The following is a 15,937-nucleotide window of genomic DNA, read 5'->3' as shown; positions in this document are numbered from 1 at the left end:
ATGAAAACCCTTGAAGTGGGAGCTACAAAGGAACTGGATACTTTTAGAAAGCTACTTCTGCTTTGTGAGAAAAGACACAGTGACAATCATTTAAAAATGCTTATGCCCTCAACCCAGAAATTCTATTTCTGGGAATTAACCCTATTAAACAGAAATGCAATCAGATTATGCCCAAAGTTGATCATGTATTTACATAAACACTTCCAATTAAGTAAAAATTACGTTAAAGATGAAAAGGCCCTGAATAGCATATTGTGTGACTGCTCAGGCCCTGAATCAAGACCATGAAGGGTCTGAATTTCGGCTTGAACACTTGTCAGTTTAACCTTAGGTGCCTCAGTGTTGTTATCTGTACTAACTTCCATTCGGTTGTTTTGAAGATTAACTAAGCTAAAACATCTGATTGCTTGGAATGGTCCTGGCACATATAAAGTGCTCAATAAATATTAGCTATTATTATGCATAATCATCATTATTATTATAATGTGGGAACAGAGTATGTAATTAGCAAAGATGCCAAGTTTAACTCTAATGCTCCAGAAAAGTATACTGGCAGCTTTCTTCCCTGGCTTGGAATCAAGGTGACAGGAAACAGGCAGTTAAGAAAGGCCACCAAAAGGGTACATCTGTTACCTGGTTTGTGAGAAAAACTAGCTCCCGACTTGGAAATTCCTGATCCATTCCTGAGTTTAATGACAAGATATGGCTAGACTTTACAGTGACCCTTTGGCAACATTTCCCTAGCAGCAGGCTTTAGGCCAGTGTTGAAGGGCTTGTAAAACCAGATTGCTGGGCCCCAACTCCACAGAGTTTCTGATTCACAAGGTCTGGGGTTGGGGATGAGTTTGCATGTGCTGCTGGCCCAGGGACCACAGTGTGAGATCACTGCTAATCTAGAATAATTTCCTGAGCAAGCCTAGTCAACCAAGTACACAAAAATGCTTCTTCAATAGAAAGTTACCATAAGAATGAGCACTGCATTGACTCAAATCAGATTAAATACAAATTCCCTTCTATACAGGGTTTTAAACTCACTGAGGCTTTCTTGGGTAGATGAGAATATTCCTAATGACTTTCAGGACATGAGACCAACTATAAAGGCACTACCGTAGTACTCTAGACTCACCATGTTCTCAGAGCCCAGGCCAGGCCGCTCCCTGTAGCCTAGGCCGCCTCCACCAATGTTCAGCTTTTTTCCTTTTCCTCCTTTGAATCGAGATTTCCGAAACCAGGCATTCTGCATTGAACAAAATTCAAGGTTAAGTCAAGGGAGGGAGAAAAGACCAGAGGAAGAGAACAAGATCAAAGAGGAAATTAAGTGGGAAGGGGGAACTTTTGCTTAATTTTCAGCCAGCACATTTACGCTAAGGGAGGAATTTTCATAGGAACCACAGATTGGTTTCTCTTTGGTAACATAATCCACCAAATTTGAAAAGTGGCTGAGATCCTTATCTAAGGCTTCCTGTAGTGCTCCCTCCCTCAAGGCTCTCCTGGAAGGGAAGTTGTTCAGATAAGCTTCAAACCCAGAGGAGTAACTTTGGCTACTTCTAACTTCCTTGAGGAAAATGAGCTTATATTTTATTCTCAAACCACGTATTATTGGACGTAAACATTTGGAGCTTAAATAACTGGTGTGTTCAGAAGCAAAGGAAAAATGCTATGTGAAGTGAGGCTTATCAGAACTGACTACAGGGACAGACTCCCAGAAAGGATGGTAGCCACACAACTGAAAATTTTATTTACCCGCAGAGAGTAAAAGTTTTCATTGAACTTGACCATTGCCACTGAACATATTTACTCACATTCTCTTAAGAATGCAGGGCGGTGGCTCACGCCTATGAATCCCAGCACTTTGGAGGCCAAGGTGGGTGGATCACTTGAGACCAGGAGTCAAGACCAGCCTGACCAACATGGTGAAACACCCATCCCTACTAAAAATACAAAAATTAGCCAGGCATGGTGGCACATGCCTCTAATCCCAGCTGCTTGGGAGGCTGAGGCAGGAGAACTGTTTCAACCAGAGAGGCAGACGTTGCAGTGAGCTGAGACTGCGCCACTGCACTCCAGCCTGGGTGATAGAGTGTGACTCCATCTCAGAAAAAAGAAAAAAAAAAAAAAGCAAATGTCTCTGGGAAGGTTAAAGTTTTATCTGACAATCACATATTACCAGCAAAATAAAGCGCTTGAGAGGTAGGGCAGCAGGCTTGGGCAAAGTCCTGAGCACAGAAAGCCTGAGGTACAAAAAGAAATGGAAGAAAATGCCAAAGACAAAATGTGTCCTGTTTAAAAGTTTATTTAGGACTAGCTCTCTGTGCTCAGGAGCAGGGGAGGAAACAGTATTCTCTTCTCTCCTGCAGTGCAGGTCCTTTACTTCTAGGACCAGAAACTTGGGCAATGCCACACGGCAGCTGAGTTGTACCAGTTGTGTGAGCTGGCCTAGGCATTTGACAAACTCTTAACAGTTTCTGCTCTCAGAAAGTGTTCCGAACCCATTTGTAATTTGGGGACAGCATGGATTCAGATGACTCTAGGTTTGATTTGTTAGAATGCCTCACTTAGCTGTAGGTGGAGCACACCTGGAAGAGGGCAATCAGTGTGGTCAGAGGTCTGAGATCTCAGACTGCAAGGAATAGTTAAGAGGCACTATACAGGCTGGGCACAGTGGCTCACGCCTGTAATCCTAGCACTTTGGGAGGCTGAGGCCGAGGCGGGCGGATCACCTGAGGTCAGGAGTTCTAGACCAGCCCGACCAACATGGCAAAACCTCATCTCTACTAAAAATACAAAAATTGGCCAGGCGTGGTGGTGGGCGCCTGTAATGCCAACTACTTGGGAGGCTAAGGCAGGAGAATTGCTTGAACCCAGGAGGCAGAGGTTGCTGTGAGCCGAGATCACGCCATTGCACTCCAGCCTGAGCGACAGAGCGAGATTGTCTCAAAAAAAAAAAGGGGGGGGGGGGCACTATACTATACACATATTAAAGACATCACACATTTTTAGCCTCCCAGAAGAAAAGTTTTGTGGAGGAAGAGCAGTAAGGAGAATAGTAACCATCTTTGAGATTGAATTTACTCCTAAGTGTGCTATGGGGTAGAAATTACAAGGACAGATTTTAGCACAAAAGAATAGCTTTTCAAAACAGATGTTCTTGAAAGAAGGAGAAGACCAGATAAGACTAGATGAATTTTAGTATCTCACAATTCCTATTGTACCTCATAAGCCCCACATCCTCCCTGCCACCCAACTTTCTTGTCAAGTTTTTATGTTATCTGCTCCAGGACTGCTAAAATGTCTTGGTCTTATAACCAGGAGCAATCGAAAGTGTGCCCAGCCCCTCACCTGCATTGCCAGATCTAGGAGTTCCTTAGAAACGTGTTGATTGGCTCCTTCCAAGTTCCGGACCAGGTCACCAGCAAAATTGCTGTCCTTGGGAGTGAGTAGGGTATAGGCCACACCTTTCTCACCCGCTCTTCCTGTGCGGCCAATCCTATGCGTGTGGGTATCAATGTCTCGTGCCACATCATAGTTAATGACAGTCTTAATTGAAGGAATGTCCAGACCACGGGCTGAAATAAAAAGCAACCAAATTCTTTTATTCTTCATCTGTAGTCAAAAGATCAAAGTAACCAGAAATGCTAGTGCTCTAATAAGCCACATTTCCTTTATCTAGGCAATGTGCATGGGTTTGGTGAGCCGAGATACAGGCATGTTAAGTCATCACCATAGATTCTATGATGTTAGGCCTTCTAGTGTAAGGGACTTTTATTTTTTATTTTTATTTTTTTGAGACGGAGTCTCGCTCTGTTGCCAGACTGGAGTGCAGTGCCATGATCTCGGCTCACTGCAACCTCCGACTCCCTGGTTCAAGCAATGCTCCTGCCTCAGCTTCCCAAGTAGCTGGGATTATAGGCACGCGCCACCACACCCAGCTAATTTTTGTATTTTTAGTAGAGATGGGGTTTCACCATGTTGGCCAGGATGGTCTCGATCTCCTGACCTCAGGTGATCCGCCCGCCTCCACCTCCCAAAATGCTGGGATTACAGGCGTGAGCCACCGCGCCTGACCGGGACTTTTATCTTTTGCATCAGTAATCTGCCATGCCCTCTTCTCTTGCACTGGGAATGTATTTTTAAAATGTGTCATGAAGCTGAGAAGTTGTCTCCTTTCTGGGAAAAAATATCAGTGTTTAAGGGTAGTTATTAAAACTTGACAGAACAAATCCAGAAATCATACTCCAAAAACTGTTCTCATCCTGAGTGAAGTTGCCCAACTAAGCTGTGTATAGTAGATCAATGTAAGGGTAAGGTATCTACTATATTCAGACATACAATAAGGGCGTTCACTGCCTTTTTTCCCCAAGTTGGCTTCTAGCTGCAGGGATTCTTTGATTAGAGAGAAATACTAAGTGAAAAGACTGTGATCCCTGTGCTGAACTGCTGCTTCCTTGGGGGTTTGAGTGGGGGATGGCCAGCCAGGCCAATAGTCTTTCCATCAGCCTGCTCAGATATTACAGGTCTTATATAGTAAGACAGAGTACACTTATAGCCTAGGAACTTAATGTTGTTGAAAAATTCATACTCTACCTGCAACATCTGTGGCCACCAGGACTGGGATGTCCTTTTTCTTAAAGTCTGAAATGACCTTGTTTCTCTCACTCTGATCCATATCCCCATGCAGCAGCCCAAGATTATGACCCTCCTGTTTAAGGTTATTCGCTAGCTCTTCAGCATTGGCTTTTTTAGTAACAAAGAGGAGGACACTTCCTGAAGAGGTAAATTCTACCAGACGCCGGGTAAGCCAGTTCCATTTACTAGGTCCAGAATGGAGAATCTCCACAATCTGTGTCACATCTTCATTTGCCTGAGAAGGAAGAAATGAAACAGATGATTGTGACATTGGAGCCACAGGGCACCTGAACAAGGACTAGGCATTATATTTTCTACCTGCATCGAGAAGACCTTGAACAATCCCAGTTCTCCTTGGGCCTTCAGCAAGTCAAGTGCAGCTCAAAACTCACCTTTCCTTTCCAATCACCTTGCTCTCCACCTGGTGTACATACTTAATTTGTACGCCCCACTACTTTGTAGAGCTTTCCTTAACAATAACCATGGCAAGCAACTGAAGGATTCTCTAAGCAGCAATAACTGAATTCCAAGTCCCAATTCAGAGTAATTTTCCACATAGCGCATATGTACAGGTAAGAAATGAAACCTGATTTTTTCCAGGCCTTTCAGGTCACCCTTTCCCTCCTGTGTAGGCCCCTGCCACAATAATTAAAACATCAGTTCCAACCTAATACGCTGATGCTTGCAGGCACATCTGTCTCTTTGAAGCCTTTTTAAAAGCCTTTTTAAAATCTGTCTCTTTGAAGCCTTAATTGAGACATTCAATAAAACAAAAAAAAAGCAAAATGAACAAAATCAACTTGTACCCATCACCTAGCTTCAATGATTCCCAACATTTTGCCAGTCTTGTTTCGTCTATCCCCACAACTTGCAAAATACCCAATCTCAACCATGTTGCATCTATAAACATAATATCTTTTTTTTTATCTCAATAGTGGGAAATTAATTCTGTGTTCCATAATATGAGAAATAAACCCATTAAGGTCCCATCCAGCCCTGCTTAGCGTTACCTCTCCAATATCTCCCTGCACCACTCTAATAGGGTCGATCAGGATGTCTCTGGCCAACTTTTCAATCTTTTTCCGAAAAGTTGCACTAAATAAGAGAGCTAAAAGGTAAGATAAATTCTGTTAGAGAAACAATATGATATCTTTATGCATATCCATTAAGCTGCTTTGGTATTCAGGATTATTCAGTTTTTTTACATAAGCTCACCTGAACTTTAAATTTAGTTTAAAAATTGATTCACTAGGGAAAGATTTGCTCTTATTCTATTTTTATTACTTTTTTAGTTAAGACAAGTTGTCAGTATGGTTCAGAAAAAGACTCTTGATTTCAAATCAGCAGATCTGTACTGTACACTGCTTCTACCCACCGATAAAAGTGTATAATTTAGGGCAACTTATTTAATTTCTGAGCCTTGGTTTTATCATCTATAAAAAGGAACAAGTTATATCTAGTGCTAAGATCCTGTCCAGCTCAGATAAACTCATTACCTCCCTCATTATGGTTCTCACCAACAGACACATGGTCATTTTTACTTCCATAACTCTACGTGCTTATAAAATAAATAAGTGCCCTTTTTAGTACAAACTTGGTTTAACAAAAGTGCTTCACACATACTCTGCCTGTCAGGACGAACATGACTTGCTATGGATCGAACCTGGTACTCTGGAAGAAAACAGAACAATAAAATTAACATTATAACCTGAAATACAGTTTGGGAAGCCTGGAAAAAGCCATTTTAGTAAAAGTCTTCATAAGAAGTTGTAAGAATTAAGAAAATTAGAAACCCCAGGCCGGGCGCAGTGGCTCATGCCTGTAATCCTAGCACTTTGGGAGGCCGAAGCAGGCGGATCACTTGAGGTCAGGAGTTCACAGCCTGGTCAACGCAGCTATCTCTACTAAAAATACCCCCCCAAAAAAAAGCCAGGCCGTGGGGTAGGTGCCTATAACCCCAACTACTCAGGAGGCTGAGGCAGGAGAATCGCTTGAAACCGGAAGGAGGAAGTTGCAGTGAGATCGCACCACTGCACTCCAGCCTGGGCAACAAGAGCAAAACTCTGTCTCAAGAAAAAAGAAGCTCCTAAACATATGATTCAGTATAAAAGTGAAAAATCTTCCCTCCATCCAACTGGGCTAGGTCTAGCAGTGTTCCAATCAGTAAAGACAGCTATGAGGATAGGAAAGCAAAGGGCCTCAAGTGATCTGACATTCACCTACCCAAGAACACAGACCTTAACCTCTACGATCAAAGGCATATGAATATAAATGAAGACAGAGAAAATATTCCCCTTATATACAAAGGCACTTTGAAATTTCCTCAACCCAATAAAACCTAACATACTTTTCCAGAGAAAACTCCTAAAAATGTTCATCTTAGCTAATTTCTATAGTCTAACCCCATCCAGGAGTATTTTTAGCTTCTCTCATGCTGAAAAAATAGTCTAGAAAGACATGGGAAAAAAAACTAGTATCATGAGGATGGGGACAGAAGAAACTGGTATTCAAGGCATACCAAATCCCATGTCAAACATTCGATCTGCTTCATCAAACACAAGGTAAGAGACTCTTTGAAGATTGGTAGCTTTCTTTTTCACATGATCTATCAGTCGACCCTATGAGATCAACAAAATGAACAGTAAGTATAATTAAAGGCATTCACAGGGACTTTCTAAGCAGTTGCACTCCTGGCAAAAGTGCTAATTCTCTAGTCTCAGACTGTAATAGATACTGGTCCAACAGCCACATATCTTATGCACTACTTAGCTCAAAGGAACAGAAATTTTGAAAACTCAATTGCTTCTTCATTTACACTGTGATTTAAATTCTGTGGGAAAGTGGCCAGAAGCAGTTTTTGAGGCATTCTAAAGTGACCTGATTTAAAGCATAATAACAGGTTTCAATGTTTAAATTACACTTAGGCTATTCTGACCATATGTATCTTTCTGATTCTTGATGAACTTGGCAATCATTTTGTGGGAGAGTATAAGAAAAACTATTTGACATAGAGGGGAATTTGTAGCTACTAGCCTATATGTCACAGAGACTCTTACTGAACTGCTAATTTAGCCACCAATCAAAATTAAAACCACAGGCTGCCGTTCATCAGAAAATTTTCAACCCTGCTTTTACAACACTTTAGGGGAAATTCTCTGCAAAACTAATCATGTTTTCCATACCGAGGGAGGCTGAGAAGCCATTTAAACACAAGGCATACTTACTGGGGTACACACAACAATCTCTGCCCCCTCCTGAAGGGCCTTGGCCTGCTCCCACATACTCCCTCCTCCATATACGGCCACTGATCGAAGATTATATGCTTTTCCAAACCGCTTACATTCTGCATGGATCTACAAAGTTGTGAATAATATATTAACAAACTGTGACACTAACAAATACCTGTTACAACCCAAAGGAAGTTCTGAAAAACAGAATGTGATGTCATAAAAAATCGAAACCTAGAACATACTTTAAAATCACGATTTTATTCATAAAGGTATAAATGAATAGAATACCATTATTGCATCTCAACAGATTATCTAAAATCTTCCTTTATTCATTTTACCCCCTTCTCTTCCTGATTCTGTCACTGCTTTTCTACCAAGACAAAATTAATTCATCCTACAGAAAAACTGTCAGCTTATAATACAAACAATGCCCATATCACAACAGGCTTTTCCTCTTAAAAACAGTAGTTCTGGCCAGGCACAGTGGCTCACACCTGTAATCCCAGCACTGTGGGAAGCCGAGGCAAGCAGATCACTTGAGGTCAGGAGCTCGAGACCAGCCTGGCCAACATGGTGAAACCCCGTCTCTACTAAAAATAAAAAAATTAGTCAGGTGTGGTGGCGTGTGCCCGTGATCCCGGCCTCTCGGCTGAGGCAGGAGCATTGCTTGAAACTGGGAGGTGGAGGTTGCAGTGAGCTGAGATCACACAACTGCACTCCAGCCTGGGCAAAAGAGTGAGACTCTGTCTCAAAAAAAGCAAATAAATAAAAATAAATAAAAACAGTAGTTTTTAGGGGAAAATATGTATTTGGTTATATAGAAAATATTTAACACATACTTTCCAAAAATTTCCTGGTAGCACAACACTGTGAACATACTTAATGCCACTGAACTGTACATTAAAAATGGTTACGATAATCAATTTTGTGTGTATCTTATCACAATTAAAAAAAAAAGTTTCCTGGTCATTCTACCTCACTTGACTGGCTGGTCCCTTGCTAGTCCACATATGGAAGGAGGCATTCTATAGAAAGCACATACCTGCTGGCAAAGCTCCCTGGTAGGACACACAATCACTGCAATTGGTCCATCACCTGGTTCCAACTCCTTCTGGTCCATTATATGAATCAACATGGGCCAAATGAAGGCTGCAGTTTTCCCACTACCTGTTTTGGCAATACCAATCATGTCTCTACCACTTAATGCCACAGGCACACCCTGGGAAAAAGTAAAATATAACCACTCTAAAATTTCAATTCTAAAGATGTACTGAAGCAAATCCTGGGGAAGGATAAATGACTACTAATGATATTTTTATTTGCAATGGAACAAAACATATCCGGTGCTATGCATACTGGTTGTGAAACAGAAATATCAATATCCAACATTCTCATTAACTTCTTGATTTATAGGAAATGACATCATTCTGATTATGTGGATATCAGCCACCACTTACAGAAAAGAAACAACTCCATTTTGTTTAAAATATAGAAATAAAAAATCAAGGCCGGGCAGTGGCTCACGCCTGTAATACCAGCACTTTGAGAGGCCAAGGTGGGCAGGCTGTCTGGGCTCAGGAGTTCAAGACCAGCCTGGGCAACACAGTGAAACCCCATCTCAAGTAAAATACAAAAAATTAGCCAGGTGTGCTGATGTGCACCTGTAAACCCACCTACTTGGGAGGCTGAGGCAGGAGAATTGCTTGAACCTGGGAGACAGAGATTGCAGTGAGCCAAGATCGCGCCACTGCACTCCAGCTTGGACAACAGAGTGAGACTCTGTCTCCAAAAAAAACAAAAACAAAAACAAAACAGAAAAATTGCAATTTATAATGAAGGGTTGCTAAAATTTAAAAAATTTCCCCCCCCTTAAGAAGGTACAGACTATCTCATTCATATATAGAAAATGAGAATTTTCTGCATAAGAATAAATAAATCCCATATATAAATGGGAAAAAGCAGCTAAAACTTTCAGTAATTAATGAGAATTTTCAAGTGACGGACAAAGGAATTCTAGTCATTGTCAGTGCTAAATTTGTCCATATACGAACCTTTTTGGTTAGGTTTAGGCCTAATAAATTATTTTCTTCATATCATATTTTCAACATACGTCAGATACAAAAGAATATTTGTCAGCCATTTAGTGACTTCTTAGGAATGATAAATACCTCTATCCTTATCAATAAGGTTCTACACTAAACACTGTTTTACTGCTGTGATTTGTTTTTAAACTAATATAGTCATGAAAGATTACCCTACTTTATTTTTCTTTCATTATGTTTTACTTACCTGGCACTGTATTGGAGTGGGTTGTGTGTATTCAGATTTCCGAATCTGGTGCATAAGTTGTTCGTCAAACCCAAAATGAGCAAAGCTACTTCCTGGTCTAGGAGGTGCAGCACCAGAGACCTAGAGATAGAGACAACTCCCCAGAATGACTTGTACTTCAACATTAACAGCATTTGAAGTTCAACAATACTTACCTGGATCTAGCATTTTAGCTGGAGTATGAAGTAAAAATACAAGTCTGTAAGCCAAAATCATACAATGAAAAGGCAAAACCTCAAATGGTAACAAATATAAACCTCATATTAAAAACTCCATGATAAATATTCCCAAGATAATTGTCATACAATTTTAAATGATTAAAAATTTCTTATATCAAAATTAATTTTCCCACAACAAATAAAACGGAAAAAAAATTGTTTGATGAATTGGGAAGTCATAACTGTTCTTTTGCTATTTTGCATTAAGTATTAACCAGATGGTAGAAAAAAATTAATGTATCTTACTCTTGAAATGAAAATTCCAAGTGGGCTCCAAATAAGACAAGTCTACACATGCTGGCTACCAAGATATAATCTACTGCCTCCATTTTCAGTTATGCTTGATGAATTAACGTCTCACTTAGTGATGGTCCAGCCACTGTCAAGCCCTGCTCAAACTGCACCTAGGTGAAGAATGGGGCTTATAATCTCCATTTTGTCCCCCAGAGTGGTAACCTTTCAATGCTTCTCTGGTGATGTTGATATTTCTAATCAGGATTTCAGGGGTTTTACTTAAAAATTTTCTTGGGTCATTGGGGAGGTGAGTAACCTCTTGGAAAACAGACAAGTATACACACACAAATACACACCCCTCTTGGAAAACAGGAGTTTAAACATCGTGTAGTAACTGATAAGGTGCACACAGGCGAGAAAGTTGTCTATATTAGAGTAGATAGCATAGCATATTTTTTCTGTGTGTTTCATTTACCATCTAGCAGCACCTTAAACCAATGTAGCCAATGTGAAGCCCAAAACTTTCTGGTAGGCAGTTTAAACCATTCTGAAATTAGTACATGCATATTTTTTAAAGGTATTAGTTTATTCTGATTTTTAAAATAAAGCATACTATATGTAATTTGACAGACAAGTTTATCTCAATTTCAAAATATTCTAAGATATCATATGTTAACATCTATTCATTCTATTTCCTCTTCCTTTAGATGGGGACTCCCACCTTTCATCACTAGCCCATCCAGCACAGAACATACAAAACTGACTGAAATATGAAAGAAGAAAATGATCCTATCCTAAAACAGCATCTAGAAGACTAAAACAATCAAATTAAGAGACATGAACAGAAGGGATATAATAATTACTCTGGCAAAGACAGTTCAGAGACCACTAGAAAAGAAATTCAAGGTTATTAGTTTAGATAACCAATAATACTAAATCTGGACTAATTAACATTAATATAAGAATATTGAGCTTAATGATTGTCTTACCCGAAGATTGAGCTTATGCCGGAGATCTATTAACTGCTGTGGAGTGAGGTTGGTTATCTCTTCATGCTCATTGTAAAAGTTTTTTTCAAATGGTGGATAGTCAATCTGCAGGTCCAATTATTCAAAGTTAGTCTAGAATTCAAGAGTCAATTCTGTAAGTTTGATTTTATTGCAAAATAATCTTTTCCAAATTTTACACAAGTAAAGCCATTCCAGCTAGAGAAAGCAAAAAAATTAATTTATTCTCAACTCAGATCCTAAAAAGTACAGCTAATTTGTTTTCTGTTCCTATTTTCAATATAAATACCAACCTACTTCTTTTTTTGGTTGAGACATAGTCTTGCTGTCACCCAGGCTGTAGTGCAGTGGTGCGATCCTGGCTCACTGCAGCCTCCACCTCCCAGGTTCAAACAATTCTCACGCCATCTCAGCCTCCCAAGTAGCTGGGATTACAGGCATGAGCCACTGTGCCTAGCCTAACACCAATCTACTTCCTAAAGAGACTCTTAAGGAAACCTCAAATTTGAACAACATTGAAGCAGACTAAGGAATCTCTCTATAATAACAAAGACCTCAGAGGACAGAGAAGATATTTCACCATATAACATTTAAATATGTTTTGAATAAAGCTGTTTAACCTAGCTCTAAGCATTTAAAAACATTCCTAATATTTATTTTGGAGACAGCTCTGCTTTTAGAGGGAGTTCTATTCTGTTTAAAAACATGGAGTTGTTTATAACTTTTAAAAAATGTATGGCCAAGAATTTCCATTTCCAGAGAGTAGCAGTCACTTCTATTATTCTTTTCATAGCTTAGTGTAGTAGGTATACAAAACATAAGCACATCACCACCTATCAATTTGGCTAAATTATTTTTTATAATTTTTTTTTTTTTTCCAGAGACAGGGTCTTGCTATGTTGCCCAGGCTAGACTCAAACTCCTGGGCCCAAGTGATTCTCCTGCCTCAGCCTCTCCAGTAGCTGCGACTCCAAGCATGCGCCACCATGCCTGGCTCTTAAACTTATTTTTTAAGAAAAATATAAGCATTCTATAGGTAGTTAAAAAAAAATCATAGTTCTGGATACATAAAAAAAATTGGCAAGAAGAGTGACACTGTCTTGTATTTTCACAAATTTCTTTATTAATGTCGACTTAAATAGCTCCTACTATATTCAAATTATTGTAACAGGTTGGTTTTATTTAAGCCTGTAAGAAAATCTGGCCTTCAGGCCAGGAGCAGTGGCTCATACTCGTAATCCCAGCACTTTGGGAGGCTGAGGTGGATGGATCACTTGAGGTCAGGAGTTCGAGACCAGCCTGGCCAACATGGTGAAAGCCCGTCTCTACCAAAAATACAAAAATTAGTGGGGCGTAGTGGCACACACCTCTAGTCCCAGCTACTCGGGAGGCTGAGGCAGGAGAATCTCTTGAACCCGGGAGGAAGAGGAGGCTGCAGTGAGCCAAGGTTGCATCACTGCACTCCAGCCTGGGCGACAGAGCAGGACTCCATCTCAAAAAAAGAAAAGAAAAAATACGTAGTTGAAAAAAAGAGGACAGTATTTTAGTAGCCTTTTCAGATACCTTTTTTTTGAGATGGAGTCTTGCTCTGTCATCCAGGCTGGAGTGCAGTGGCACGACCTCAGCTCACTGCAACGTCCTCCTCCTCCAAGGTTTAAGTGATTCCCCTGCCTCAGCCTCCTGAGTAACTCGGATTACTGATGCCTGCCACCAATCCCAAAGATGGGGTTTCACCATGTTGGCCAGGCTGGTCTCAAACTCCTGCCCTCAAGTGATCTGCCCGCCTTGGCCTCCCCAAGTGCTGGAATTATAGGCATGAGCCACCGCACCCAGCCCTTTTCAGATACTTTTTATTTTACACTAAAACTTGACAAGTGGTCATTTCCTAAAAGTTATTTTCATTGTGTAATGTGAAACCATATTACTGAAGTTTTCACACTCTGTTACATTATAATCCATTTATTTATCATGTATTTTGAGTTGAGTTTTTATTCATGCTTGACTTTATAATGTCGTACATTGATCATTTGGAAAATATTGGTTCACTGAGGTTATATACAGATCATCCAAATGTTAACACATTTCATTATATTAAAAATCAGTTATTAGTATCACCATCAATTTTGTCACAATGGTCTTTAAGTACTGAAAAGCTGTCAAGCCTACTGTGGTAGATGTAAGTTTTCCAAATTCTAATTTTTGCTTAAAAGCTTGAATTTTTTTTTTTTTTTTTTGAGATAGAGTTTTGTTCTTATTGCCCAGGCTGGAGTGCAATGGCATGATCTCAGCTCACTGCAACCTCCGCCTCCTGGATTCGAGTGACTCTCCTGCCTCACCCTCCCGAGTAGCTGGGATTACAGGCATACGCCACCATGCCTGGCTAATTTTGTATTTTTAGTAGAGACGGGGTTTCTCCATGTTGGTCAGGCTGGTCTCAAACTGCTGACCTCAGGTGATCCACCCGCCTCGGCCTCCCAAAGTGCTGGGATTACAGGCATGAGCCACCATACCCGGCCTGAACTTTGTTATTAAAAAACAAAATTTAGATGGAGTTTCACCAAGTTGCCCAGGCTTATCTCAAATTCCTGAGCTCAAGTGATCTACCCGCCTCAGCCTCCCAAAGTTTGAAATTACAGGCGTGAGCCATTGCGTCTGGCTGAAAGCTTGAATGTCTATCATGGGTAAGAAACACTTTCAGTTGTTTTCCTTGAAATGTCATTGATTTTGTCCAGTGAAAGTGGTGTTCTATGAAAAAAAGTAGCTAGTTCACCTTACAACTCAAACACATAAGTGCTTTTCCTTGAAATGGCTACCATATTTTGGTATGCAACAGAAATGCTTTATGCGTACTTCCCATTTTATCACACAGAATAAAAAGACATGTAGCTCAAGGGTCACGATTTTAATAATTTTTGCTGTTGTAGGGCATTCTTGAGTGAAACTGGCCTTTTTTTTTTTTTTTTTAAACTGCAATCGTCTGAGAACAGAGAATATGCCTACTAGAACAGTTCGGTGCCACTGGCTTGATTCATGCTAAGGCATCAGCAGTTCTACTTATCACTGCTTTTACACCAACAATGCAAATGTTGATGCAGTAACAAAGGAAAATAATCTTGGTATAATGAAAAGTGTTTGGACTCTGTAGGCTCCCTGAAAGGGGTTCTTGGTCCACACTGAGAACCACTGCTCTAGATCTAGAATCATTAGTGTATGTGAGATCTCGGCTGATATTTAACCTGGATGAAACACTGATATTTTTTCAAGTGGGTATACTGATGTCCTCATTCTTTAAGGATCCTGTAATTACTGGCTCCACTTTGAAGAAACAGCCTCTCATCTGCCCCAGATCTAGGACCAACAGTAAAAATTTACAGCAATTAAAAAAACAAATGTGACCGGGTGCAGTGGCTCACATCTGTAATCCCAGCACTTTGGGAGGCCAAGGTGGGTGGATCACTTGGGGTCAGGAGTTCGAGACCAGCCTGGCCAACGTGGTAAAACCCCATCTCTACTAAAAATGAACCTGGGAAGCAGAGGCTGCAGTGAGCCAAGATTGCACCACTGCACTCCAGCCTGGGCGATAGAGCAAGACTTCGTCTGGAAAAAAAATAAACAAAAAAATAAAGGCATGCCAGGTACAGTAGCGTACACCTGTAGTCCCAGCTACTCAGGAGGCTGAAGGTGAAAGGATCGCTTGAGCCAGGGGGTTTGGGGCCAGTCTGGGCAATACAGCAACAATAACAAAAACAGTAAACACAGGCCTAAACGGTCCCAATTTGAAAGAAAGATGTCACGGCTGGGTGCAGTGGCTCACGCCTGTAATCCCAGTGCTTTGGGAGGCCGAGGGGATCACCTGAGGTCAGGAGTTCAAGACCAGCCTGGCCAACATGGCAAAACCCCATCTCTACCAAAAATATTTTTAAAAAATTAGCCAGGCATGGTAGTGGGCACCTGTAATCCCAGTTACTCAAGAGGCTGAGGCAGGCAGAATTGCTTGAACCCAGGAGGCAGAGTTGCAGAGAGCCGAGACTGTGCCACTGCACTCCAGCCTGGGTGACAGAGAGACAGAGAGAGAGAAAAAGAAGAAAGAAAAGAGAGAGAAGAAAGAGAAGAGAAGAAAGAAAGGAAAGGAAAAGATGAAAGGAGAGAAAGAGAGAAAGGGAGAAAGAGAAGAAAAGAAAAAGAAAGAAAGAAAAGAAAACAAAGAGAAAGAAAGAGAAAGGAAGGAAGGAAAGAAAAAGAAAGAGAGAGAAAGAAAAGTATTGGTTCTGGAAAACAAGTAAAATTACTTGAA

General features: G+C 40.6%; 1 protein-coding gene across 1 annotated transcript in view; it reads right to left on the bottom strand.

Annotated features, from left to right (window-relative positions):
• The window catches only part of DDX42 (DEAD-box helicase 42), a 45,585-nt gene that overhangs the window by 2,531 nt on the left and 27,117 nt on the right, over positions 1-15,937 (bottom strand). The window contains exons 8-17 of the mRNA XM_063656299.1: positions 11,626-11,730; positions 10,146-10,265; positions 8,899-9,075; positions 7,851-7,979; positions 7,145-7,244; positions 6,250-6,297; positions 5,637-5,734; positions 4,585-4,861; positions 3,340-3,566; positions 1,127-1,237 (exon numbers count right to left, since the gene is read on the bottom strand). Coding sequence (XP_063512369.1) covers positions 1,127-1,237; positions 3,340-3,566; positions 4,585-4,861; positions 5,637-5,734; positions 6,250-6,297; positions 7,145-7,244; positions 7,851-7,979; positions 8,899-9,075; positions 10,146-10,265; positions 11,626-11,730 — 1,392 coding nt within the window. The remainder of the gene's footprint in view (positions 1-1,126; positions 1,238-3,339; positions 3,567-4,584; positions 4,862-5,636; positions 5,735-6,249; positions 6,298-7,144; positions 7,245-7,850; positions 7,980-8,898; positions 9,076-10,145; positions 10,266-11,625; positions 11,731-15,937) is intronic.

Source organism: Pongo pygmaeus, chromosome 19 (genome assembly GCF_028885625.2).
Source record: "Pongo pygmaeus isolate AG05252 chromosome 19, NHGRI_mPonPyg2-v2.0_pri, whole genome shotgun sequence".
NCBI classification, from domain to species: domain Eukaryota; kingdom Metazoa; phylum Chordata; class Mammalia; order Primates; family Hominidae; genus Pongo; species Pongo pygmaeus.
Note: the sequence above shows the minus strand (reverse complement) of the source record. Positions and strands in the feature narration are given on the sequence as shown.